This window comes from Mytilus trossulus, chromosome 14 (assembly GCF_036588685.1).
Source record: "Mytilus trossulus isolate FHL-02 chromosome 14, PNRI_Mtr1.1.1.hap1, whole genome shotgun sequence".
Taxonomy (NCBI): domain Eukaryota; kingdom Metazoa; phylum Mollusca; class Bivalvia; order Mytilida; family Mytilidae; genus Mytilus; species Mytilus trossulus.
Window position 1 is genome coordinate 24,628,594 of NC_086386.1, and position 26,745 is coordinate 24,655,338.

General features: G+C 32.0%; 2 protein-coding genes across 3 annotated transcripts in view; one reads left to right on the plus strand and one right to left on the minus strand.

The window, feature by feature from the left end:
* Positions 1-26,745, plus strand: part of LOC134695659 (calpain-15-like) — a 56,971-nt gene that overhangs the window by 22,546 nt on the left and 7,680 nt on the right. The window contains exons 1-10 of one of the 2 annotated variants that reach the window (XM_063556995.1): positions 7,662-7,750; positions 14,283-15,148; positions 15,518-15,717; positions 19,629-19,812; positions 20,623-20,767; positions 21,693-21,765; positions 22,961-23,086; positions 23,328-23,489; positions 24,384-24,542; positions 25,836-26,023. The exons of the other annotated variant lie outside the window; for it this stretch is intronic. Of the exons in view, the coding sequence (XP_063413065.1) occupies positions 14,309-15,148; positions 15,518-15,717; positions 19,629-19,812; positions 20,623-20,767; positions 21,693-21,765; positions 22,961-23,086; positions 23,328-23,489; positions 24,384-24,542; positions 25,836-26,023 (2,077 nt within the window). The 5' untranslated portion in view covers positions 7,662-7,750; positions 14,283-14,308. Of the gene's footprint in view, positions 1-7,661; positions 7,751-14,282; positions 15,149-15,517; positions 15,718-19,628; positions 19,813-20,622; positions 20,768-21,692; positions 21,766-22,960; positions 23,087-23,327; positions 23,490-24,383; positions 24,543-25,835; positions 26,024-26,745 lie in introns of those variants that run through there. 2 annotated transcript variants of the gene reach the window in all.
* On the minus strand, positions 1,300-3,186 carry LOC134695974 (medium-chain acyl-CoA ligase ACSF2, mitochondrial-like). The gene has a single exon (XM_063557479.1). It carries the CDS (start codon positions 3,146-3,148, stop codon positions 1,466-1,468), a length of 1,683 nt encoding a protein of 560 aa, XP_063413549.1. The 5' UTR covers positions 3,149-3,186; the 3' UTR covers positions 1,300-1,465.

Here is a 26,745-nt window from a genome sequence, read left to right on the forward strand (position 1 = left end):
TGATTCATAGTGTATGTTTAAAAGCATATTTGTCATCAGTTTTACCTGTATAATTATTGTTTGTGGATCTAATCAACCAGATTGTTCATCCGTGTTCACTTCTAAGGTTGACATTATTTTCCCTAAATTGATGAATACATTCATTATTCATCTCTAGCTATGAGATTAAATTAAATATTTCATTGATGTCGAATCGTTCACTTGCAAGAGAATAATTCATCAGTGATGTGTCTTAGCTAATATGGTTCTAAAAGTGAATTATCATTTTCCTTATCTCTTTTATTAACGATCAAACAAAATATTTGAAAAATGTATATCTCGTAGCTATAGTCCCTTTAAATAGATGAACGGATTTTTTAAAATGTTTTCATCCATATTACAGATTCACACTTTTCAATCGCAACTGTATTTAAAAGGGTTCCGTTTTCCTTAAAAGCGAACACAAGATAAAAAACAGATTTAAGAAGCCATCTTTTTTAATCCCTAATTCCGCCCCAAACGTTTGTTTTCTTGAGATTAGTGTGAAAGTTGCAATATCTTACGAAACAAGGAAGTAGGTATGTAAAAAGTAAAATAGGCGGTAGTGCATACTTTGACAAACAATACCACACTATACAAACATTAAGTGGTGTTTACTTATGTGACAATATTTTGAAACATTGTTAACAGCACTTCGGTGTTGACATGAATATCAATTATATGGTCATTTTTATAAATTTTTTGATTACAAAACTTTGAATTTTTCGAAAAACTAAGGATTTTCTTACCCCAGGAGTAGATTACCTTAGCCGTATTTGGCACAACTGTTTGGAATTTTGGATCCTCAATGCTCTTCAACTTTGTATTTATTTGGCTTTTTAACTTTTTTGATTTGAGCGTCACTGATGAGTCTTATGTAGACGAAACGCGCGTCTGGCGTATAAAATTATAATCCTGGTACTTTTGATAACTATTAACAAAAATAAGTCTTCCTCCATGTGTAGCCTAACTTTTAAATCTCTAATTGTTCTTTAAAATGAGTCAAAGACCACGTAGTATTTGGGAACAAATTTTTCTATTCTGTATTTGATCTCAAAGAAATGATTTCAGAATTTCAAATTTTAACAAATATTTCATATTCAAAACTCCTTGTTATTATTGTTATCATGCAGTTATTCAACTAGCCCAGCACGAGCTTAAAGCAATTTCAATTTTGGATATACTTGTTTACACAATCGTCATTAGGACTTTGCATGATAATTGTCTCATTGGCAATCATAGTTACTACTAATTTTTTTTTAATATAAAATTCAATTGATCAATGTTATATATATGCTTTTTTAAAGAAGAAATTTATTTACAATGGTTAAAAATTACAATATTTGTATACATTAACAATACACAGATCATTTTGAAGAAAATAAAAACAAAAAAACAATACACAGATCATTGTAGCAAAAAATTGTTTGGAACTTGAACTCGGTCATTATTTCAATTTTAAAACTTTAAGAACTTCCTCTTTTAGTTGTTTTTTGTCAATCTTTCCACTAATTGTTCTAGGGAACGAGTCAATGAACACGTGATATTTTGGAACAGCAAGTCTGTTCTGTATGTTTTCTTTGTTTGTGATGCTTTTGTTAGGAATTAAGGCTTTAAGATCGTCCCATGTGGTTGTTGATTCCGGTTTCTTCATTAAACAGGCACATGCTTCTTGGAACATCACCTTGTCTTCAATAGCTATAACTTTGACATCTAATATGTCTGGATGCGCAGATAGTACATTTTCTAAATGTACAGGAGACATTTTCCAACCTCCTATTATGATAACATCCGATAAACGACCACTGACGACAACCTGGCCATCAGAAGTAACGTACCCAATATCATTTGTTTTAAACCAACCAGACTGGTCTAAAACTTCGATGGTTTTTTCTTGGTTGTTCAAATATCCAAGGAAACGAACACTGGATCGAACATTTATTTCTCCCGTGACGTTTCTTTTACAAAGTTTACCAGCTTGATCAAGAACAGTTATCTCTATGCCTCTGACTGGAGATCCCACGGAATAATCCTCAAAGTCTTCAGGTCGTACTATTTCTTTGTAACAGATAGACCCAAGTTCGGTTGTTCCATAAACGTTAATAAAACGGCGGGCTACTTTTCCAATTACAGAAGCATACTTTGTAGATAATGGAAATCCTGCTGTAGTCACACATTTTAGTGGAAAGCTTGAACAATTTAATTCGCCATCCGAAAATTCTAGCAAAGATGGACCATATATCCCAGCGAAAGTGCAGTTTTCTTTCTCAATGACTTTTGCTGTAAGTTTTGCAAATTGTCTCGCGGTGCTTATGTTGTTTAAATAACTAGTTACTGTAACCAATGTGTTGCCAAAATTTAACAACGGAAAGACATAACCACCAATCCATATAAATGACTGACAATTAAAGATTACGTCTTCTTTTTCCATCCTCATCACTTGGTTGGTCATTGGTAGTACAGATGATACATGAAAATGAGTTTTGGGGATGAGTTTGCTTTGACCGGTTGTTCCAGAGGTCATCATAATTATACAGACGTCATCTGGTAGCAAAATTGGTAGTTCTATACCAAAATTTAACTCCGCTAATTGCTGAAGTGAACCAAAGGTGAACGGAAAATCACCAGCGTCTTCTGTTCCAACCCGAATAGCATATTTTAGCGATGAAACATCTGTTTTTAAAACTCTTCCATTCTCGTTAGTGCCACTTACAAATTGACGGACTAAGTCAATCTTTTCAGCGCTATCTCCGAATATAATAGCCGTGCATTTCTTACTCTGATTTAGGGCTTGAACAATGTTTTGTCCTGACAAATACGAAAAGCCAAGAGTGATTGCTCCAGCAAGAGCAATTCCAAAATGACAGAAAATCCATTCTGGAATGTTCGGTAAACCTAGACCAACAACGTCACCTGGTTGTATTCCTAACTTGATCAGACCTTGAGCACATTCCCATGATTTTCTATATAGATTTCCAAAAGTCAAAGATTGTCTCTCAAATTCAGGTGTATAAAATACGATGGCTTCTTTATCTGGTGTTTCCTTGGAGTATCTTTCCAACTTGTCTCTTATAGTTTCATAAACAAATGGTTCTACCATAGGATTACACAGATAACTTATGTCTTCCATGTTCTTGTTACAATAAGAAAATAGTTTGTCGCTTATACTTACTTTTCTTATAAATAAGTTCGGATGTGACCGGATAATGTGTTTTTCTTCCTGATATATTGTTAAAGATTAACAAAGAAAGAAAGTCTATTTTTATATGCGAACAGACACTTGATGGTGCAGTACACTTGATGGTGCAGTACTTGATAACTTTTTCCTCACATAGTGATGAGACCCCCACAAGACATTGAAATCAGTTTTGACATTGTTTAGCTCGTTGTATTATTTCAAGTAGTTTAGATATAATTATTGTATTATTCAAACTGAAGTTGTACAATATGTAAAATTTGGCATATACATATCACATATACATATCACTGTAATTGATGCTTCAACTTATAATGTTATATATATTATAACATATTTTTTGTAACATAAGTATAATATTTTAATTGATAATTTTAAAGAGGAGGCATGCTGTCAAAAATAGTATTATAATTAATACTAATAATCTATGTTTTTGTTTTTTCTTTCAATGCTACATGTTTGTAGTGTTTAATGACTATCGTTTTGTAATTAAAATGCCTGTCTGTTTGTTTGTTTTTGTTGTGTATTTTAGTAACAATCCTATTGTTTGGATTTTAGACTCATAAAATTCTTATTCTTATTCTTATTCTACAAGTGAAATAATTAGTATGACCCGGAAACAAGTTGCAAAGTTGAATTAATCAGTAAACATGGTAAACGCATGAAGGTTGGCGTCTATAACTTGTAAAACGGTTTTTAACCCACTGCATTTGTTTGCACCTGTCCTATGCCAGGAACCTAGTATTCAGTGGTTGTGGTTTGTTGATATGGTTCATAAGTGTTTCTCGTTCCTCGATTTTTTTATATAACGTAGACCATTGATTTTCCTGTTTGAATGGTTTGACCTATAATGGTTGACTTTTACAAATTGCGACTCTGATGGAGAGTTGTCTCATTGGCACTCATACCCCATCTCCTTATATATATATTATGGCAAAAAGAGACGACTCAAATTGTGTTACCAATTATGTATTGGCGCCGGGGAGGAACTTACAATCAAATCTACTCTAATATCGTTAGGTTGATTTTCTAAGCACTTTATACATATTCTAACGCCTGGTATTTCTTAATCATAAGAAATCCGATGGACAAGGTATAATTTGCAGTTGTCACTACACATAGGCAGAGGTATATTCATATATATAAATATGTATATTCAACTTTCTTTACAATTTTCAACATTCAAGAAACTATACAGTTTAACATAAAAATGTACCCATAAGACGAGAGTGTCCTTGGTTTGTAATCAAAATTCAATAAACATTAAAAAGGAAAGACATTTTGGGATGTGCAATGTAACAAGATAATGAAGATCACACTACTACTTCCACCTGGTTTGAAAGAATTAAATCTGTATTAATTCTGGTAATAAAAGAGAAAATGCATAATGATTATTTTGTAAATTTTGAGTCTTTTGTTAACGAAATTTAGACAAAATTATAAGCCTGGTATCGCTGATGTTACTTTTTTTTTTAACATGTTACTTTTGTTTATCTCACAAACTGTTAAAAAATGAGAGAATAAAAGTTAACAATGTTGAGTAGATTTCGTCAAGGATTGAGTTTATAATTACTTGAGACGTATTCTATTGTTATAGTATATATATCCTGTGAATAGTATACCAAGTCCAAGTGATTTATTACACCAGCGTTTTGACAATGTTTTTTTAAACTATTTACAATATTATTTGTAACTGCTCCGAACATTTAAAAGAAATGGACTTGTAAGGTTTGAATAATTGTCTCCTAAAGTTTATATTGATAAAGACATTTTATGACAACTGTTTGTAAAATATAAAATGGATCAAATAGTTAATTCTACTGTTATCATTTATATTACAGAATCACATTTTTTCACTGGGGACGCAATTTTTAAAAAGTGTTTCCTGTTTCCTTAAAAGGAAATACAAGATAAAAAAAAAGATTTAAAAAGTCATCTTGTTAATCCCTAATTCCGCCCGCAAACGTTTGTTTTCTTGAGATAAGTGTGAAAGCTACGATCTCTTACGAAAATAGGAAGTATGTGTGTTAAAAGTAAAATAGGCGGTAGTGCATACTTTGAAAAAACAATGACACACCCTCCAAAATAAAAGTGATTTTTTTTTACAAGTAAAACTCGTTTTTTTTGTAGGTTTTGTCATTGTTCCTCAAAGTATACACTACTTTATATTTTCCTTTATGTTACAGTTGTAGGACAACATCAGCCTTTTTTCAGTTGTAACTAAAATGTAATATATTGTTTCTATTGTATTTTAGTGTTGAGAACTTCCTCTCTCAACCTATTATTTTAATCTTTTAAACTTAATATTGTCATTTGCGGATCCAGGGTGGAGAGGGTCCGGGGGTTGGACCCTCCTTTTTTGGTCGATCAATCCATTTGAATAGGGACATATAGCTTGAACCCCACTTTTTTTGGCCGATCAATGCATTTAAATGGGGACATATAGCTGGAATCCCCCCTTTTATCCTGGGTTGGGAACCCCCTTTTAAAATGGCTTGATCCGCCCCTGATTGTTATTATGAATGAGTCAATTGGGAAATGGTATTTCAGGTTAGCATGTCTGAAATAAATATTGATTTGTTTCTGCAAATTATTAAAATGTTGTTTTTCTTATTTATTGTTTGGCTCTCAAGGAAATATTTTCAGATTTTATATTCAAGGTTTTCAGTTATATTTGTAACTTGATTAGATTTATAAAATTCGGTCATTATTTCACTATTGAAATCTACGAACGCCCACTTTCTAATGCTTTTTTTCAACCTTTCCGCTAATTTTACTTGGGAACAAGTCAATGAACACGTGGTATTTTAGAAGAAAAAATGATCCAATAAAATTATAAATGCAAATGTTTAAAGTTTCCAGCATAGTTTAGAAAGTCACTTTACATAGGTTGACTTCAGTCTTCATTATCCTTTGGTGATTTTGTTATCGTCACTATAAACTATTGTATACTGTTGTTTTTCTCCTCTGTTGAGGCATATTATAGAAAGATTACATATCGGATGTATTCAGCGTCCGTCGTTCGTAAACTTTTCACTTTTTGACCATCTACTTGAGAACTACTTAAAAGGATCAATATATTATTAACTGTTATTTTTCTCCATTTTTGAAGAAAAGAAATGAAACCAGACGTTATAAATGCCATGCTTCCAAAGCCCTTTACTGGATTAACCTTCTCTAAAAACGGTCAAACCAAATATTTGAAGCCAAGGATGAATAAAATTCAAAAACGGTCGAAGAGCTATATAACTTAAAAGGACCTATAAAACATTTGAATAAAAATCCATCTAAAGCAAACTTTGTCTTAGATGAAGCATAGGATATAATACAACGTGTAATTTTTCATATCAGATGTATTTATAAGTCCTGGGTCAATATTACCCTTCGACCTTTCGGCTCTTGTGCTAATAAAACATATAATATATAAATAAGACTCTCTTAAAATCGGATAGTCTTGTTACACTAAATGGCAAACATACAAAATATACATTTTTAAAAAAGATATGTATAAGTATAGATAATAACATGCCCTTTTCCATATTGGCCCTGGTAACATCCCGGCGAGACTCCCATATCGGCCTCGAGGCTTTAGAACCTAAAGGCGACGTATATATGTCTGTTTTTTGTTTGTTTGTTTATACATACGTACTCAGAGGCGGATTTAGGGGGGGGGGGGGGGGGGGGGGGGTTGACTGGACCTCTCCCCCTTTTTGGAAAAAAAATATGGTTGCTTATATTGGGAATCAATGAAGCGTGAATGGAGCGGGCCCCCCTCTTAGGTAGTCAGTGGGCCCCCACTTATAAAAAATTTCTAGATCCGCCAGTGGTACTTATTTCATTTAAAAAAAAACAAGGCATATATTACAAGGAAGAACTTTAGGTTACTGTACTATTGTAGTTTACAACCACATCTAATGGTATAATTAAGCAACATTTATAATTTAAAAAAAAGAGGATACTAAAGCTTAAAAAAACAACATTGTACACATGTGTTTTAAACAATAATATCTAAATCTATAACGGGGAAGGATTTATAACCTATTAAAAGCGTATAAGTACGTCATATTAGAATGTATTATATATATAAGTATGTCTCTGTTTTTAACTTAATATAAGTTCTTTAATTATTCAAAATGTATGTTAAGAGACATAATATAAATAATTTTAATAAACAGCTTTTGACATGGGATTTTCAATTTTAGAAAGTGTGTCCCTGACATTCCTGACAAAATGTCCAAGTGCTACGAAACGAAGTCATTATATTTTGCTAATATCAGTTAGTATAAACTAACTAGTGTTGAAAAAGTGAATTTTACAAGAGAATATGTTTTCTTGTTTAAAACTAAATTTAATGTCTGTTTAAAACAGTCTCTATTTAAAGGTGATCCAACTCGAAAATGTTGAAAGCCGCGTATTATGGTGCCGGGATCGTCAAGACCTATTTTAGATATAATTTTAGCCCAAGGCAAAATGAAAGTAGAATTGAGTAACACAATGTCCCTGAAAATGAGGAGGACGTGCGATTATCATGATAAGGTTTGTTGTTGAAGTTATATTTGCAGCATGTATATTTAATGTTCAAAATTCTATGTGTGCATTTTGTCAACACATTTTAAAACAAGTGAATTGAAAAATTAATTTTAACATAACTTCATAAGCAAAACGAAAGTAGGATAGAGGAACAGGGGTTGTTTTATTTGTCAAACATCTTTTTTTATTTAACTTTGCGTCCGTCGTTTGTCGTCCGTCGTCTGACGTCGTTAACTTTTACAAAAATCTTCTATGAAACTACTGGGCCAAATTAAACCAAACTTTGCAACAATCATCATTGGGGTATATAATTTTAAAAAAATGTGACGTGACCCGGGGAATCAACCAAGATGGCCTCCATAACTAAAAATAGAACATAGGGGTAAAATGCAGTTTATGGCTTATAACAAAAACCAAAGTATTTAGAGTAAATCTGACATGGGTAAAATTGTTTATCAGGTCAAGATCTGGCCTCACGGGACACAATTACGAACGATTTTTGAACTGTGATTAATATTTTTTTATGTAGACTACTTTTCTTGATTTTTTTATACCACAGAATTTTTAAAGATATATGAAGGATTTCCATTTTGCATCATATTCCACATAAATTTTTATTCACGTTAGGATACTTCAGTAAGATTTGAGTTACCTCAAGCCACATATAGACGTAATTCAGAACAGCACTATATTGATATATCTTGCAGAAGAAATCAATGACAAACAGTAGTTCAATTACTTCAGCAGTGGTTACAGATGAAATGTTGGTCATGTGTAAAAGGAAAGATTTCTGTTTATTTTGTTTTTTCGAAAGTTCCTCCTTTAAGGATGTACTTAGGTGAGGTTTTGGAATTCGTGTCAAATGTTCGGACTCCTTGGTGTTTTTCCATACAAAACAATGTAAATAATTTCCCCCTTAACACCCATTTATTTTTTCATATAAGACTTAATAGCTCATGAAAGGTCATTTACCAAATTTTTAGAAGATTCTTGATTTTCTTTCTTTTGTTTTGAGACCCAAATAATACTTATGCAATTTATGGTAAAAGTCTGAGTCAGCCTTTTCCCGCCATATTTTATATCTCAAATATCTCAAAAAAGGAGGTCCATGACCTATCAATATTTTTAGCTTAAACTTAATTGATGCTCTACCAGATTATAGTATTAATTTTAATTTCTTAATTTCTTAAATTTTACCTAACCTCACCTAAGTACATCCTTAAGGGAGCACTAAATTCAAGTTTATCCATTTCGGTGCTGTACTTCATTCATCTATGATTTTTTTTATATAGGTCAACATTTTTTTCAGAGTTCTCTGGACTTTTCAATAAAATTAAAATTCTTTCTTTTGACCAAAAATAGGGCCACAAGAGTCTAAAAATCGTCAATTGTGGGGTTATTTGGGCAAGATAAAACGCATCAAGCATATAGACAGAATCAGGAGATATTTTTCTTTCTATATATTAACAAAAGAAGGCAATATGTACAACCAAGTGCACATAAATTGTATTATCATGAAAACAAGGGAATTTTAATAGGATTTTTATTTATGAAAACATTTATTGATAAATATTAATAAATATGATCTCAGAGGGCAAACATTGGAAATCGGTCGTAATTGTGTCCAGTTGTAATTGTGTCCTGTTGGGCTATCTGCCCTGAAATTTTCAGATGAATCTAACAACCCGTTGTTGGGTTGCTCCCCCTGAATTGGTTATTTCAAGGAAACTTTGCCGCTTTTTGTTATTATCTTGAATACTATTATAGATAGAGATAAACTGTAAACAGCAATAGTGTACAGCAAAGTAAGACCTGAAATAAGTCAACATGATCGAAATGGTCAATTGACCCCCTAAGGAGTTATTGCCCTTTATAGTCAATTTTTAACAATTTTCATAAATTTTTTTTAATTTTTACTATCATTTTCCAATGAAACTTCTGGGCCAAGTTCATTATAGATAGAGATAATTTGTAAGCAGCAAAAATGTTCTATAAAGTAAGATCTACAAACACATCACCATCACCAAAACACAATTTTGTCTTGAAATCATCTGTGTCCTTTGTTTAATATTCACATAGACCAAGGTGAGCAACACAGGCTCTTTAGAGCCTCGACTAGCTTTTGAATCTCGTTAGTTAGACTCCAAGTTTGAGTCCTAACTGTCAGAAGATTTTGTGCCTAAATTATCCCACAGTCGCCTGAAGATTTTATAATTATAGTAAAAAAATGGGGGAAATAAAATATTTTTAGTAGGAAGCCTGGAGATTTCATAATTAATAATTTCGAAAAATATTATACAACTAAAAATATTTTACTTCCCCCATTTTTTTGCTATACTTATGTCATCTTTAGGCGACTGTGATTATCCCTATCATATAAAGTGTGCTGGTCCCAGTAGGGGAGCATATCATACATGTAGATTTCATGGGGTAGAAACACTTATAGCACAATGTATAAAGCTTACCAGTTTATGGCAAATATTTTCGCCCGAAAACATCTATGATATGCACCCCTGTGAGTGCATTTGGAATATGCCAATGTATGGACACCCACTCCTGACTAGACTCTTACCATAGGATTCTTTCAGCTTAATAGTCCCCTACCTACAAAGTTAAAGGGGAATTTAGGTTTGCGAATCAAATTAGAATTTTATTCCATTACAATGAATTTTTCTTTTTCTTTAACTTTTTTTTTTTTATTTCCAACAATTACATAAATTACAACATATACATGACATACATACAATATAATACATATAAGATATATACAATGTCATTATTATAAATATATCTTCATTGGAAATATTTTACATTTTCTATTGGAAAGATAATTGAAAAAATGAAAAGAATAAAAATATAAAAATTAATAAATAAACCAGAAAGAAAAACAAAAAACAAAACACAAAAGGACAATCAAGTTACATCCCTATCTATAAATAATTCTAATGCAATTTGGATGTAACAATTTTTTTCATTGGCTAAAAGTTGACGTCAAATCCACAGTTGACCAGGCGTAACTGAGGAGGGACCCACCATTTAGAAATTGATGAATCAATAAACGTTCGATTACTACTACATAATCGAAAATGAAACAACACCTACCTTGAATTCACCGTTTTAATGTAATTTTATCCGAATTTGAAGCTTACAGGTAAGGTAATAACGTCTAGTTTGTAAGTTTTCATTTGTATGACGTCACGTTTAGTGATGACGTCTTTGTGCCAAAATCATTCATGAATTTTCACAGATTTTTTTTTATTTGACATATTTAGACATTTTTTAAAAGTTTTATCTTATTTTTTCTTTTTGTAATGCATCAGAATCCAAATAACAGTACTGTAGTTAAAGAGTTGCCACTGTCAATTTTGATTTGACAGTTGCAAATCTCTGTTTTAATGTCTCAGCTACGCGTCGCCAGTAAAACTGCATTTGCGACGGTCAAAACTACAATTGACGATTGCAACTCTTCAACTACAGTATTTTTATTCCTTAAATATCCCGTATTCATATCAAAAAAGGTTTTGCAAACTTAATTAGACATATTTCTTTAGTAACAGCCATCAACACAGATCAAGTATTTAACATGACAATAATATTTTCTTTAAAATAGATTATATTTAAATAGACATAAGTAACAAAAACGACATTAGCTGGTATTCAATAAAAGTTTTTCAAAAACATTCCATCATTATTGTCAATTTTCAGTTCTCTTTTGATTTTTTACAGCTTTAAATTCATACTCTCTAATTTATACATATCTTTCAGCTTTATTATAATTGCTTGCAATGAGAGATTTTTTCTAAAACATCTAGAATTATACACACATTGTTTAATGTAAAGAAAAATCATGTTGTATGGGTTGCTGGGGAATATATCTTGGATAAGTTTCCAAAAAGAAATTTTAATTTATTCATTGGGAGACTTATTCCACTAGAAAAGAACCAGTTATCAATATCCTGCAATACAATATCTACACAAACAACACATGTAATCTAAAATTCATACTGATTGTTAATAATTAAATAGGAGGAAATAGAACAAATATGGAAACATGATAATAAAAAACAGATGAACATGATAGGAGAGAGTCGGTACAAAGGGGAATAACTCTATTAAGTTATCTTAGCTTTTGTCTCTTTTTTTCCTGTCTGATCTAGAAATTTTTATTTAGGTATAGACTAAAATCTGTATTAAAAACTAAATCTTAATTGTCATTTTCCAGATATGGAGAATTTCTAAATTTATGTTTTTATACGACCGCAAATTTTGAAAAAATTTTCGTCGTATATTGCTATCACGTTGGCGTCTTCGTCGTCGTCGTCGTCGTCCGAATACTTTTAGTTTTCGCACTCTTACTTTAGTAAAAGTTAATATAAATCTATAAAATTTTATCACAAGGTTTATGACCGCAAAAGGAAGGTTGGTATTGATTTTGGGAGTTTTGGTCCCAACATTTTAGGAATTAGGGGCCAAAAAGGGCCCAAATAAGCATTTTCTTGGTTTTCGCACTATAACTTTAGCTTAAGTTAATAGAAATCTATGAAATTTTGACACAAGGTTTATGACCACAAAAGAAAGGTTGGGATTGATTTTGGGAGTTTTGGTTTCAATAGTGTAGGAATTAGGGGCCAAAAAAGGGCCCAAATAAGCATTATTCTTGGTTTTCGCACAATAACTTTTGTTTAAGTAAATAGAAAATAATGAAATTTAAACACAATGTTTATGACCACAAAAGGAAGGTTGGTATTGATTTTGGGAGTTTAGGTCCCAACAGTTTAGGAATTAGGGGCCAAAAAGGGACCAAAATAAGCATTTTTCTTGGTTTTCGCACCATAACTTAAGTATAAGTAAATAGAAATCTATGAAATTTAAACACAAGGTTTATGACCATAAAAGGAAGGTTGGTAATGATTTTGGGAGTTTTGGTCCCAACAGTTTAGGAATAAGGGGTCCAAAGGGTCCAAAATTAAACTTTGTTTGATTTCATCAAAATTGAATAATTGGGGTTCTTTGATATGCCGAATCTAACTGTGTATGTAGATTTTTAACTTTTGGTCCCGTTTTCAAATTGGTCTACATTAAGGTCCAAAGGGTCCAAAATTAAACTTCGTTTGATTTTGACAAAAAATTAATCGGTTGGGTTCTTTGATATGCTGAATCTAAAAATGTACTTAGATTCTTGATTATCGGCCCAGTTTTCAAGTTGGTCCAAATCGGGGTCCAAAATTAAACTTTGTTTGATTTCATCAAAAATTGAATAAATGGGGTTCTTTGATATGCCAAATCTAACTGTGTATGTAGACTCCTCATTTTTGGTCTTGTTTTTAAATTGGTCTACATTAAAGTCCAAAGGGTCCAAAATTAAACTTAGTTTGATTTTAACAAAAATTGAAATCTTAGGGTTCTTTGATATGCTGAATCCAAACATGTTCTTAGATTTTTGATTCTGGGCCCAGTTTTCAAGTTGGTCCAAATCAGGATCTAAAATTATTATAATAAGTTTTGTGCAATAGCAAGTCTTTTCAATTGCACAGTATTGCGCAATGGCAAGAAATATCTTATTGCAAAATATTGTGAAATAGCAATTTTGTTTTTAATTAGAGTTATCTTTCTTTGTCCAGAATAGTAAGCAAGAAATATCTAATTGTAAGAATTTTTTTTATTTGGAGTTATCTTTCTTTGTCCAGAATCAACTTAAATCTTTGTTATATATATACAATATACAATGTATATTCACTTTTTACTACCAACTTATAAATTAAAATAATCTTTACCATTCAGTGATAACAAGCAGTTTTTTTACATCTTAATATTTTATGATGTATTTAAATGAGTAGTAATTGTTGCAAACTCCATTAGAAATTTTAATTGAGATTAGTTTTGGAATAAGGGAAAGGGGGATGTGATTAAAAAAATTGGGTTCAATTTTCTCATTTGAAATTTCATAAATAAAAACAAAATTTCTTCAAACATTTTTTTTGAGAGGAATAATATTCAACAGCATAGTGAATTGCTCTAAGAGAAAACAAAAATTTTAATTTCATTAGAACACATTCATTCTGTGTCAGAAACCTATGCTGTGTCAACTATTTAATCACAATCCAAATTTAGAGCTGAATCCAGCTTGAATGTTGTGTCCATACTTGCCCCAACCGTTCAGGGTTCAACCTCTGCGGTCGTATAAAGCTACGCCCTGCGGAGCATCTGGTTCAGATTTGGAATTTTTTTAAATGAATATGACAGCAAGGACATATATATATATTAAGTAACATCTTATATACGTCCTTGATGACAGTAATACACCAAACCAAAAATTAGAACCAAAAAAGACATCTGTAGGTAAACAAACTGTCTCAATTATAGAGAAGTGTTGTGTGCCAAAAGTCAATCATATCAAAGCTATCTATCTGACATCCTGACATCACCTTTTCAATGTGTAGCTTACTAAATGGTATAAGTTATTTTGCTCATCTAATAGATGTATTAATACAACATGTACAATAACAATTGAAATCAAGATTTCATATATTTTTTTTAGATTTATTAATTAAGCAAGTACTCAGAATGTCAACAACACATTGTCCAGCATGTACAAAAGTAAATCCTTCATCCAACCAGAGATGTGATGCATGTTTTAGACATTTAAAGGATCCTGAATGGAGATGTTATGATCATCACTGTTTTCACTGGAATGATGTTACTGAAAAAAAGTGTGCCAAATGTGGAAAGTCTCGGACAGAGAGTGTTGGGAAAGGGAAACGTCCACGCTCTGCCGATCGTCTACCTCGGGATAAAGGTGACAAAGAACCTGCAAAGAACAACTATTTAGGTGTTAGACCAGTTGATCATAAACATAGGAGACAACGTTCAGCTGATAATCGTTTAGCGTCACGATGGAAATGTTGCCATTGCACATATTTTAATGGTGTAGACAAAGGTAATTGTGAAATGTGTAGTCACATTAAAGGTCAATGCTGTAATGATCTCAAACTTTGGAAATGCCATCTATGTGACAATTTTACTTCTGAGAAATTTAACAGGTGTAGCTATTGCTCAAAGAAAAAAAAAGATCCAGATTCATTAAGACCTAGAAATGACTTAGATAAAGTGAAAGCAAGACAAGATGAAAAACATTCAACTGATCATGACAGGAAGAGTCCATTGCATGGGGGAGATAAATGGTCATGTGAAAGATGTTCTTTAAATAACAGCAGTTCAAGCAGACTTTGTGAAGCATGTGGTTTTAGTAAACCTAGAGTTACTGGGATCGACTTAAACGACAGACCCAAATCTAAGCCATTACGACATGATCTCAGAGAATCAGTTAGAGCTAAAGATTTGAGGACCATTAAAACAAAACAAGTAGAGGCTAAATGGAAAATTATTGTCCAAAACTGTCAACAGGTTTGTGTTTAATTATTGACTCTTAATTTTTGGTCATAAACATTGAAGTTTATAAATTTTAGCTTTTTTAACATTTAGTGAGTATGTTATCTAGCCTATAATCATTAGCAAGCCCAATCAATAGCTTGATATTGCATTTAAATATTGTCTATTGTCTTGTCTTTAAAAAATATGTTATTTAGCCTCATCATTAGCAAGCAAATTTTAGGTAAAGAAACATGCAAACATAGAAATTCTTCTACTTTAGTACTTAGATAAAAAAAAATAATGCAGAAATATTCAAATGTATATATAAATTAATGTCATGAAGGTCATCTTTGCATAATACTATTTAGTACACATACATTAAATGATTACTGACTGTTACAGGAAAAGAAAAACTTCACTGATAAAGAATTTCCGCCAAATGACTACTCCCTCTTCAAACATCCTAGACCTGGTGGTAGTAATATACAATGGTTGAGGTTAAAAGACGTCAAAGACATGGACGGGAAAGGTCCTAAAAATTTGAAGATCTATGACAAACCCACAGCAAATGATATTATACAGGGAGCAATTGGAAACTGCTGGTAAGAGGATAAGCTGGACCAATTGATTTTCATAATTTGTCTTCAATTATATTTGAATTAATTATTCAGCTTATAATATGTTGATGACTTAGCTTTTGAAATACTATAATATTGGGTAAAAATTTGGATTAAGGTTTAGGTTGTTGATTCATTCATTTTTAGCTCACCTGGCCCGAAGGGCCAAGTGAGCTTTTCTCATCACTTGGCGTCTGGCGTCCTGCGTCGTCCGGCGTCCGGCGTTTGGCGTCCGGAGTCGTTAACTTTTACAAAAATCTTCTCCTCTGAAACTGCTGGGCCAAATTAAACCAAACTTGGCCACAATCATCATTGAGGTATCTAGTTTAAAAATTGTGTCCCGTGACCCGCCCAACCAACCAAGATGGCCGCCATGGCTAAAAATAGAACATAGGGGTAAAATGCAGTTTTTGGCTTATAACTCAATAACCAAAGCATTTAGAGCAAATCTGACATGGGTAAAATTGTTCATCAGGTAAAGATCTATCTGCCCTGAAATTTTCAGATGAATTGGACAACCCATTGTTTGGTTGCTGCCCCTGAATTAGTAATTTTAAGGAAATTTTACTGTTTTTGGTTATTATCTTGAATATTATTATAGAAAGAGATAAACTGTAAACAGCAATAATGTTCAGCAAAGTAAGATTTACAAATAAGTCAACATGACCGAAATGGTCAGTTGACCCGTTTAGGAGTGATTGCCCTTTATAGTCATTTTTTTTCCATTTTTTATAAATCTTAGTTATGTTTTACAAAAATCTTCTCCTCTGAAACTGCTGGGCCAAATTAAACCAAACTTGGCCACAATCATCATTGAGGTATTTAGTTTAAAAATTGTGTCCGGTGACCCGCCCAACTAACCAAGATGGCCGCCATGGCTAAAAATAGATCAAAGAGGTAAAATGCAGTTTTTGGCTTATAACTCAAAAACAAAAGCATTTAAAGCAAATCTGACAGGTGTTAAATTGATAATCAGGAAAAGATCTATCTGCCCTGAAATCTTCAGATGAACCGGACAACCCATTGTTGGGTTGCTGCCCCTCAATTGGTAATTTTAAGGAAATTTTACTGTTTTTGGTTATTATATTGAATATTATTAGCTCACCTGGCCCGAAGGGCCAAGTGAGCTTTTCCCATCACTTTGCGTCCGGCGTCCGGCGTTGTCCGTCGTCCGGCGTCCGTCGTCCGGCGTCCGGCGTCCGTCGTCCGTCGTCGTTGTTAACTTTTACAAAAATCTTCTCCTCTGAAACAACTGGGCCAAATTGAACCAAACTTAGCCACAATCATCATTGGGGTATCTAGTTTTAAAAATGTGTGGCGTGACCCGGTCAACCAACCAAGATGGCCGCCACGGCTAAAAATAGAACATAGGGGTAAAATGCAGTTTTTGGCTTATAACTCAAAAACCAAAGCATTTAGAGGAAATCTGACATCGGGTAAAAATGTTTATCAGGTAAAGATCTATCTGCCCTGAAATTTTCAGATGAATCGGTCAACCCGTTGTTGGGTTGCTGCCCCTGAATTGGTAATTTTGTGGAAATTTTGCAGTTTTTGGTTATTATCTTGAATATTATTATAGATAGAGATAAACTGTAAACAGCAATAATGTTTAGCAAAGTAGGATTTACAAATAAGTGAACATGACCGAAATGGTCAATTGACCCGTTTAGGAGTTATTGCCCTTTATAGTCAATTTTTAACCATTTTTCGTAAATCTTAGTTATCTTTTACAAAAATCTTCTCCTCTGAAACTACTGGGCCAAATTAATCCAGACTTGGCAATAATCATCTTTGGGGTATCTAGTTTTAAAAATGTGTCCGGTGACCCGACTATCAAATCAAGATGGCCGCCACAGCTAAAAATAGAACATAGGGGTAAAATGCAGTTTTTGGCTTATAACTCAAAAACCAAAGCATTTAGAGCAAATCTAACACGGGTAAATTTATTAATCAGATCAAGATCTATCTGCCCTATAATTGTCAGATGAATCTGACAACCCATTGTTGGGTTGCTGCCCCTGAATCGGTAATTTTACGGAAATTTTGCTGTTTTGGTTATTATCTTAAATTTTATTATAGATAGAGATAAACTGTAAACAGCAATTATGTTCAGCGAAGTAAGATTTACAAATAAGTCAACATGACCGAAATGGTCAATTGACCCCTTAAGGAGTTATTGTCCTTTATTGTCAATTTTTAACAATTTTCATAAAATTTGTAAATTTTTATTAACATTTTCCACTGAAACTACTGGGCCAAGTTCATTATAGATAGAGATAAATGTAAGCAGCAAGACTAGTAAAGTAAGATTTACAAACACATCACCATCACCAAAACACAATTTTGTCATGAATCCATCTGCTTCCTTTGTTTAATATTCACATAGACAAAGGTGAGCGACACAGGCTCTTTGGAGCCTCTAGTTATACAAAGAGATAAACTGTAAACAGCAATAATGTTCAGCAAAGTAAGATTTACAAATAAGTCACATGAACGAAATGGTCAGTTGACCTGTTTAGGAGTTATTGCCCTTTATAGTCAATTTTTTTCCATTTTTCATAAATCTTAGTTATGTTTTACAAAAATCTTCTCCTCTGAAACTGCTGGGCCAAATTAAACCAAACTTGGCCACAATCATCATTGAGGTATTTAGTTTAAAAATTGTGTCCGGTGACCCGCCCAACCAACCAAGATGGCCACCATGGCTAAAAATAGATCAAAGGGGTAAAATGCAGTTTTTGGCTTATAACTCAAAAACCAAAGCATTTAAAGCAAATCTGACAGTGTTAAATTGTTAATCAGGTAAAGATCTATCTGCCCTGAAATTTTCAGATGAATCGGACAACCCATTTTTGGGTTGCTGCCCCTCAATTGGTAATTTTAAGGAAATTTTACTGTTTTTGGTTATTATCTTGAATATTATTATAGAAAGAGATAAACTGTAAACAGCAATAATGTTCAGCAAAGTAAGATTTACAAATAAGTCAACATGACCGAAATGGTCAGTTGACCCGTTTAGGAGTTATTGCCCTTTATAGTCAAGTTTTAACCATTTTTTCGTAAATCTAAGTAATCTTTTACAAAAATCTTCTCCTCTGAAACTCCTGGGCCAAGTTAATTATAGATAGAGATAATTGTAAGCAGCTAGAATGTTCAGTAAATTAAGATGTACAAACACATCACCATCACCAAAACACAATTTTGTCATGAATCAATCTGCGTCCTTTGTTTAATATTCACATAAACCAAGGTGAGCGACACAGGCTCTTTAGAGCCTCTAGTTATGATGACTTATTTCCAGGGATTGAGGATTAGTGGATATTTTATTTCACAGTTTTGTCTAAATCTGCTTTTAAGCCTATATCATATAATTCTTTAAATTCTTGGTTTACCTAGGCAGCCTTTACCCATTCAATCCACAGAAAAGGACAAGACCCTGTTAATGTAGGTCAGTAGGTCAAAAGTCAAAGTCACAATACTGATTTCCCATCATGCAACATAAATTGTCAGCATACTTTACAGTCTGCATCATCAAAGAAACCAAACCAACAAGAACATCACTCAATAATCTTTTTTTTGCCAAATCAATAAAGATTCTGATTGTACCCTGGTAATGCCCCCATTACAAGGTGCTTGTGTAATTTTTAATCACCTGAATGGTTTAAAAACAAGTGATGAACCACATTCTATTATGATGTAAAGCACATGTTCCCTTTAAACAAATGTTGGAGACCCTCATGAAGGGTGATCGATAAACAGCCACCCCTCTTAGTAGCACATGTACACTACCTTATATTTGAAGCGTGATTTTGTTTAAACAGCTATAGAAATGTATCATATTAGAATTGTTTGTAGAAATAGTACAATTAGATAATTATGTGTGTGATATTTTTTAGGTTTATATGTGCATTAGCTGTTGTAGCTGAAAGAAAGAATCTGCTTGAGAGAATTGTTGTTACCAAAGATTACTGTCCAGAAGGAGCATATGTTGTACGACTCTGTAAAGATGGCATCTGGAAAACTGTCGTCTTAGATGACTACTTCCCTGTAGATCAGAACAACAGACTGAAATATTCTAAGGTAAAAGTAACCAAATAAGGAAAAGGAGATCAGCTCATTGATTGTATTGTTCATAGATTTTTAAAATTCTTTATTCGATAAAGTGAACACTTCATAACGCATTCAAATGTCAGAGTAAAATTACCGGTACACAAAATGCTTAATACCACAACACACAGATCAAGTTTGAATTATCATCTATGGTGGTGTCACTTTAACCATTCTAGAGTTATGCCCCTTTTCCGTTCTCTAACTTAAGTTAGCCTCAACCAAATGTTATGAAACTTATACACAATGCTTATAACCACTAAATAATGATCAAATTTGAATTTTGGTTGTGTCACTTATACTGTTCTAGAGTTATGTCCCTTTACAAATGGAAAAATTGCTGAATTTTTCGTTTCGGTTCTCTAACTTAAATTAGCCTCAACCAAATGTTATGAAACATAAACACAATGCTCATTTATATCACAAAAAAAAATATGTTTGTATTGGTTCTGTCAATTTAACCGTCCAAGAGTTATGCAAAATATGAATCTTACACACAATACTTATAACCACAAAACACTGATCAAATACAAATTTTCGTATTGTCACTTTTACCATTCTTCAGTTATGTCCCTTTGTAACTTAATGTGAAATGCAAGAGGGGGCATCATCTGTGTCCTATTAACACATTCCTTATTTATTTGAATCTCAAAGCACCTCAATAAGAGTTGCCATTTGACATCTTGTTGCTGTAAGGAAAGTTTGAATCAACTTATCAAGGAAGGGTAAAAAGCAGTTTTTGTACTGCCCTTAATGTCTTTATAATTCTGTATGTAATTACAGGCAAGAAGAGGCCAGTTATGGGTTCCACTGATTGAGAAGGCGGCAGCTAAGATACACGGATGTTATCAAGCATTAGGAGCTGGCAGGACTGTGGAGTCTCTGTCATTGCTTACTGGTGAACCATGTGAACATCTGTCCTTAAATGGTAAAAAAATAGCCAATAGTTAAAATAAACTTCTAATATGACGTGCTTATTTTGCTTTGTGAATAAACCCATGCTCTAATTCCAATAAAATTTGTTTGCACATGCGTATATTAACTACTGCAGAATAATGAATTTTATCAAATTGGCATGCATTTAATATATTTCATTAAATTAAAACACTTCTAAACTCTTAAATGGTGCACATATTGTTACTAATTCGTTTATCATGAATGTAATGATCGAGTTGCAATTCGAAATTGATATATTTGACCTAGATACGACAACGGTTCATGCTGGCTGTTCAAACTCCTCCCTCTGAAAATCAAGTTGCCAGTTGTTTGCTTTTAAAAAAAAAAAAAAAAAGAAGAGGGTTCATGGAAGAGCCTGCACAAACAATTTACACTTATACACATCGGACATAGAAATAACCTTAATTGTCCTAATCAGAATCGAAATAATTGATGCAAGCTATACTATATTGTAGTTTTAACATGGGTAGGCATTATATTCGTGTTTTTTTAGTCCTCACTATCGCTCGGGCAAAATATATATATAATGCTTACCCATGTTAAAACTGCAATAAAGTATAGCTTGCATGAATTATTTCTTAAATAAATCATTTCAATCGTTTTATATTTCTATATACTGGAAACTATTTGTAATGTGCATCCATGTGAATGAAAATCGCAATATATTATTTTAAAAGTAAATATGTTAGGTTGTGTAATTTTCTAATTTTTGATAGATTGAATGGTTTTTTGGTTGTATCTGTATTAAAGCTACAAGAAATTGGCAAAGCTATGATTTTCTTAATCTGTTTAAAAGTTATCTCTTTTATTCTATAATAAGTTTTTTTTCAAAACTGAATTTTTTCTTTCTTCTGTTAAATATACATGATATAATTGGCTATGGATTTTTTTTTTAGAACACAAGGATTTTTCAAAGACCATTGATAACATGTTGATCTGGTCAAAGTTTACACATGCAAGAGATTGTGGGTAAGAAAAGTTATAAGAAAAACTAATTAAAAGTTCTTTCCAGAAAATAACTTTTTTAATCACAAATTGTTCTCTTAAATCTTAAAAGTATAACTACTTCACAACAGAATTCCAAAGAAAGAGCCAATAATTGAATAATTTAATCCATGTTGATTTGTTGACAATATTTGGTTTTAAAAATATATATTTTTTTTTATTATTTTGTCTTCCAAAATACTAGTCATACCTTCCAACTTTTCAAAATGCCCATGGGGAATTTACATGCAAGATGGCTCTTACAGTCCTATAAAACCTTCAAGGGGGCCTTCAAATATACTTTAATGTTGTTTTTTGGCTTCTTCATACTTTTAGAAGCCTAAAGCTATTGTAAAATTAATTGTTTTGTTTTAAATTGTGGGAAAAATTCCCTTTTCAAAATTTCTTTTTGGGGGCCTCCAAAGGGGAAATCCACGGCAAATAGTGCCCTGTAGGTAGGTATGACTAGTTATCAAATTCAATTACAAATTTGGGAATGTTTTTTAACTAAAGAAATACATTGTTTTCTATTTGATTTTTTCGCTGTTACTCAAATCAGGGATTTTACCAGCATACTTCCTTCCCAACAAGCGAAAGAACTTTAATTTTTTTAATTTTGATTATAAATCAGATTCAAGTTTTAGGAAGTGAGATTCTAGGAAGTCCAAATTAAAAACAAACAGTGATTTGTATTTTCTTCTTCTTATTATTCTTGTATACAGATACCACTTCATAACATTGATGATGAACTGTATGCATGTAAATAAAAAAATGTTGTGAAAAAATGCCAATCAAATGATCTACCACTTTTTGGAAAGATTGGAACTTTTCTAATTCTTTCCTTAGGCACCAGCCTCCCTAACAACAAGACATGTTAGCTACTGTTACTAAATGTATTCACACTGAAATATAGTTCTCTATAGTCCTCATGTATGTGCACATAATACACATATAAACTGTGAAAAAAAGGGTATATTTTGTAATGTTCTATACCACAAAAGTTCGTCAATTTTGTGTGCCTTTCTGTCCTCAATTACAAGATTCAGGGGATGGCCTATATCTCTGCTCCATTAAAGAAATGCAACGAACTCAAATGTTGTTCTTTGAATTTTATAAATATATATGTTTTTTATACTATAAAAATGATCATCAACTACATTAATTTTGATATATCATTTAGGTATTTGATGTGTACATCATGTGAAGCTAAAGATGGATTTACTCCAGAACATTGTAAATCACTTGGACTCATTACAAGCCATGCTTACTCTCTTCTAGATGTATATGACATGGATACTGGAGAAAAGTGAGTATATGCTGAGGCTTAAATCTGGAAAGAATATTACATGTAGTGATAGTATTATTTACTGGTTATTGATTATTTTCATAGGCAGTTCCAATGTTTATTTAGTCTTTAGGTGCTTATTAAACTTCACACACTTGTAGAATGAACACTATTTGTGTATGGTAGGAAGAGAATATAATTCTTTTCTGATGTGATGTCAAAGGGGAGATAATCTAATGTTTTTAATATGTGTTTTCCATAGGTTACTGAAAATCAGAAATCCATGGGGGAGTGAATCCTGGAAAGGTGATTGGAGTGATAGCTCTTCAAAATGGCAGAAGGTCAAACCAGAGGTCAAAAAGAAACTGAAACCAGATGGAAACAAACATGGAATATTCTGGATGGAGTTTAAGGAATTTAGAAAGTACTGTATTTAATAAAATGGTTACTTTTTAATTACATGTATTAGATTAGTACAGAATTTACGCATCAATCTCTGGTCCATGTTTTCCCAAATGTCAACATGTGAAGTCAACATCTGGTATTTAATAGAATAATGTGTGTTTAAAAAAAAATCAAAAGCGTATTTGTTATCAGCATAACTTTCCACAAATAAATAGTAAAAGAAAGACAACACATGTAGCAGGATGGTGATGCACACTTTGAATGAAGCCAATTGAACAGTTTGCATCAGAACATCAAATCTATATCAAAAGTCAAGTTTAGATTAAAATTGTTTATGTATCAATCATTGTTCAAATTGGTGCCTTACTGATTAAAATGCTTGTCTGTTGTTACTTATTCGTCATGGATTGGAATCGGAATAAGACAAAAAAAAGTCTGAGTGGCTCAAATATATTTTGGAAGCCCTTGTACAAAGCATATAAAACTAGAAGATGTGATATGATGATATAGATGATAGATACAATAGGTCACTGTACAGCCTTCAACAATAAGCAAAACCATTACCACATAGCAAGCTTTAAAAAGCTCTCACTTGATAAATTGTAAAATAATTCAGACAAGAAAAAGAAGGGCATGTTTAATATACCAAAAACTGCTGTAAATTATTGTGTGCCTTCATTATTCTGATTATGTCATTATAGACTAAAATGTTATTTATACGATATTGAGAAAAACCCTGTTTTATTCATATAGAATAATTTCAAAATATGAGTTCAAATTAATGAGATTATAACCCTGGTGCATTTTTCACAATAAAACAACATCGCAATATTTTCTGAATTTACAGTGACCAAAAACAAGTATGATATACAACAGCAACCACTCAAAGAACAGTGCTTTTAATTATTTTCAGGTATTTTGGTTCTGTAGAAATTTGTAAGACAAGAGACTGGCATGAAACAAGAATCAAAGGATCGTTTCCATCAACTGCTAATGGACCATGGAAGTTTGCTAAAGTTTATGTACAGAATAAAACAGATCTGTGTATAGGACTACACCAAAAGAATAAACGGTAATCTTTTTTGAACTGTAAACATTCATTTGGGGCATAATGACTAAATTTGTGTTTAATGAATTTATGAAAACATTATTTGAATTCTGGTAGGATAGTAGAGTTAGTCAAAAGTCATTATAAGTTGGCATTGAAGGGATCTGCTATTTTGTGGTAAATGCAGACACTAAAAATACAACGAAAGCTAATACAAGAAACTATGAAGTTGTTTGAAGAATATTGATATTTTCTATTAAGTGTTAAATTTCTTACAAAATACAATTTGAAAATACACAGAAAGGACACTGAAAGTCATTTTCCTAATACATTATTCATGTGAAATATACAAATTAAGTAATTTCACCCAGCTAATACCTTATATATGGACCTGTTAGATTACATGACAATCGGACTAAGTACTCGGTCAATATAATCTGAACAGGTCTATATGATAATGTATTGACCTCGTCAAAAGTCCATTACTGATAACTATTTGATGATATTGAAATAGCTCTGCTGTCACTTTCATTGAGCCAGGATATCAGCCTAGCTTGTGGCAAAATTAGGGTATTATTGCCACTGCTCATCTAATTCCTGAAGGTCACCATTTCCATAAAAAAGATGAAAATAGATAAAATATACTTTAAAAACAATTGTTTGCATATGTATAAACATCTAAATTAATTTTATAGCTTAATAATAATAATAATAATTACGAACACATGTAAATGTTTTAGTTGAAGCTTGTATTTACTTATTTGTAGAAAATAAATCCTCTTTTCTAACAAACTTTATATGTTTAGTTGTTACTCATGCTATTAATGTTGTGCTGCTTAAACTCTCTAATCTGAACTTTCAATCATTTTATTTTCTAAGGGTGAAAACTATGCATATTTTTTTCAGTTTATAGTTGATTCCATTTATTCAAAATAGTATTTGGGGTTTTGATTAGTATTCAGATATTAATAAACCTTTTTCATATTTTATGTATATTTGACAAAACAAATACAGTAAAACCTTTTTAAAGAAACCACTAAAGGGAGAGCACAAAAGGGGTCTCATAAGAGTTAAAGACAAGTGATCTTTTAGTACAGGTTCATTGTGTAGGATTAATGGTTTTATGACACAGGTTGTATTGTAAGGAGGTTTGACTGTATGTTAATTAAATTAACAGCAAATATGAATTTTCCACTTCTAAGAGTATAAGGTATACATCTAAGGAATATAAATAGCTACACCTCACCATGTGTAGAAATGTATATTGCATTCTGTTTGGTCATTTGAAGACTATGATTACAAAATGTTATTTATTAGAGGTAACCATAGTAATGAGGACTTTGTTGACATGTTGATAGTGGTAATGGAGATTCTGGACGGTAAAAAGATGAGAACTGTGGGTAATAGTAAGAGAGACATCAAAAGTTACGTGGGATGTGAAATAGAAAATCTACAAAGAGGAGAATACACCATTGCATGTCTGGCTTTTAAACATTTAGATGGAGGTATTAGGTTGAATTAGTGTCTTCTATAGATATATTGTGTGACAATCTTTTTGTTTATTATGAAAGGAGCTTTATAAGGGTATAAGGCTGAAATTGACACTTTTATTTCAGTTGCAATAAAATTTCAAAGATTGTTTTTGAAGGCAATAAAACACTTTTCTTTGACAACCATGCTGATACTTTTATAGAAGCACTGTGTCACATGTAAATATAATTAGTTTTTACAATTTTTAATAATTTTCAGATGATTTGCAATATGTTTGTCTGTATATGCTTGTTTATTATTCTGCTAGTCTTTCTGTTTCTGCACCTTTCTACTGTAAGGCTTAAATAGGATTTAGTTGATAAACATGATATACACATATATCATAAAAATATACAGATAAGTTTGAATTTGTTGAGATTATTTTTTTTGTAGAAGTTATGACCTTAGAACATAGAAAATGCTTGAAAATATAGCCTTCTTTCATTTATAACTTATTTATTACTAACTCCTAAGGATGTGTTTGTTTTGACATTAGAAATTTGTATTTAAATATGGCATGGATGTAAATAAACTCATCAAAGACACCAGGACTAAATTTTCTATATACGCCAGACACACGTTTTATCTAAAAAAGACTCATCAGTGATGCTTGAATCCAAAAAAGTTAATTATCTTCTGAAAATGGTAAAAAATTAGGAAAAAAGTCTAAACTTAAAAAAAAAGATGTAACATGTAA

Excerpts from the sequence above, each read along its gene's own strand:
- LOC134695974 (XM_063557479.1), bottom strand. The coding sequence starts at position 3,148 with ATGGAAGACATAAGTTATCTGTGTAATCCTATGGTAGAACCATTTGTT.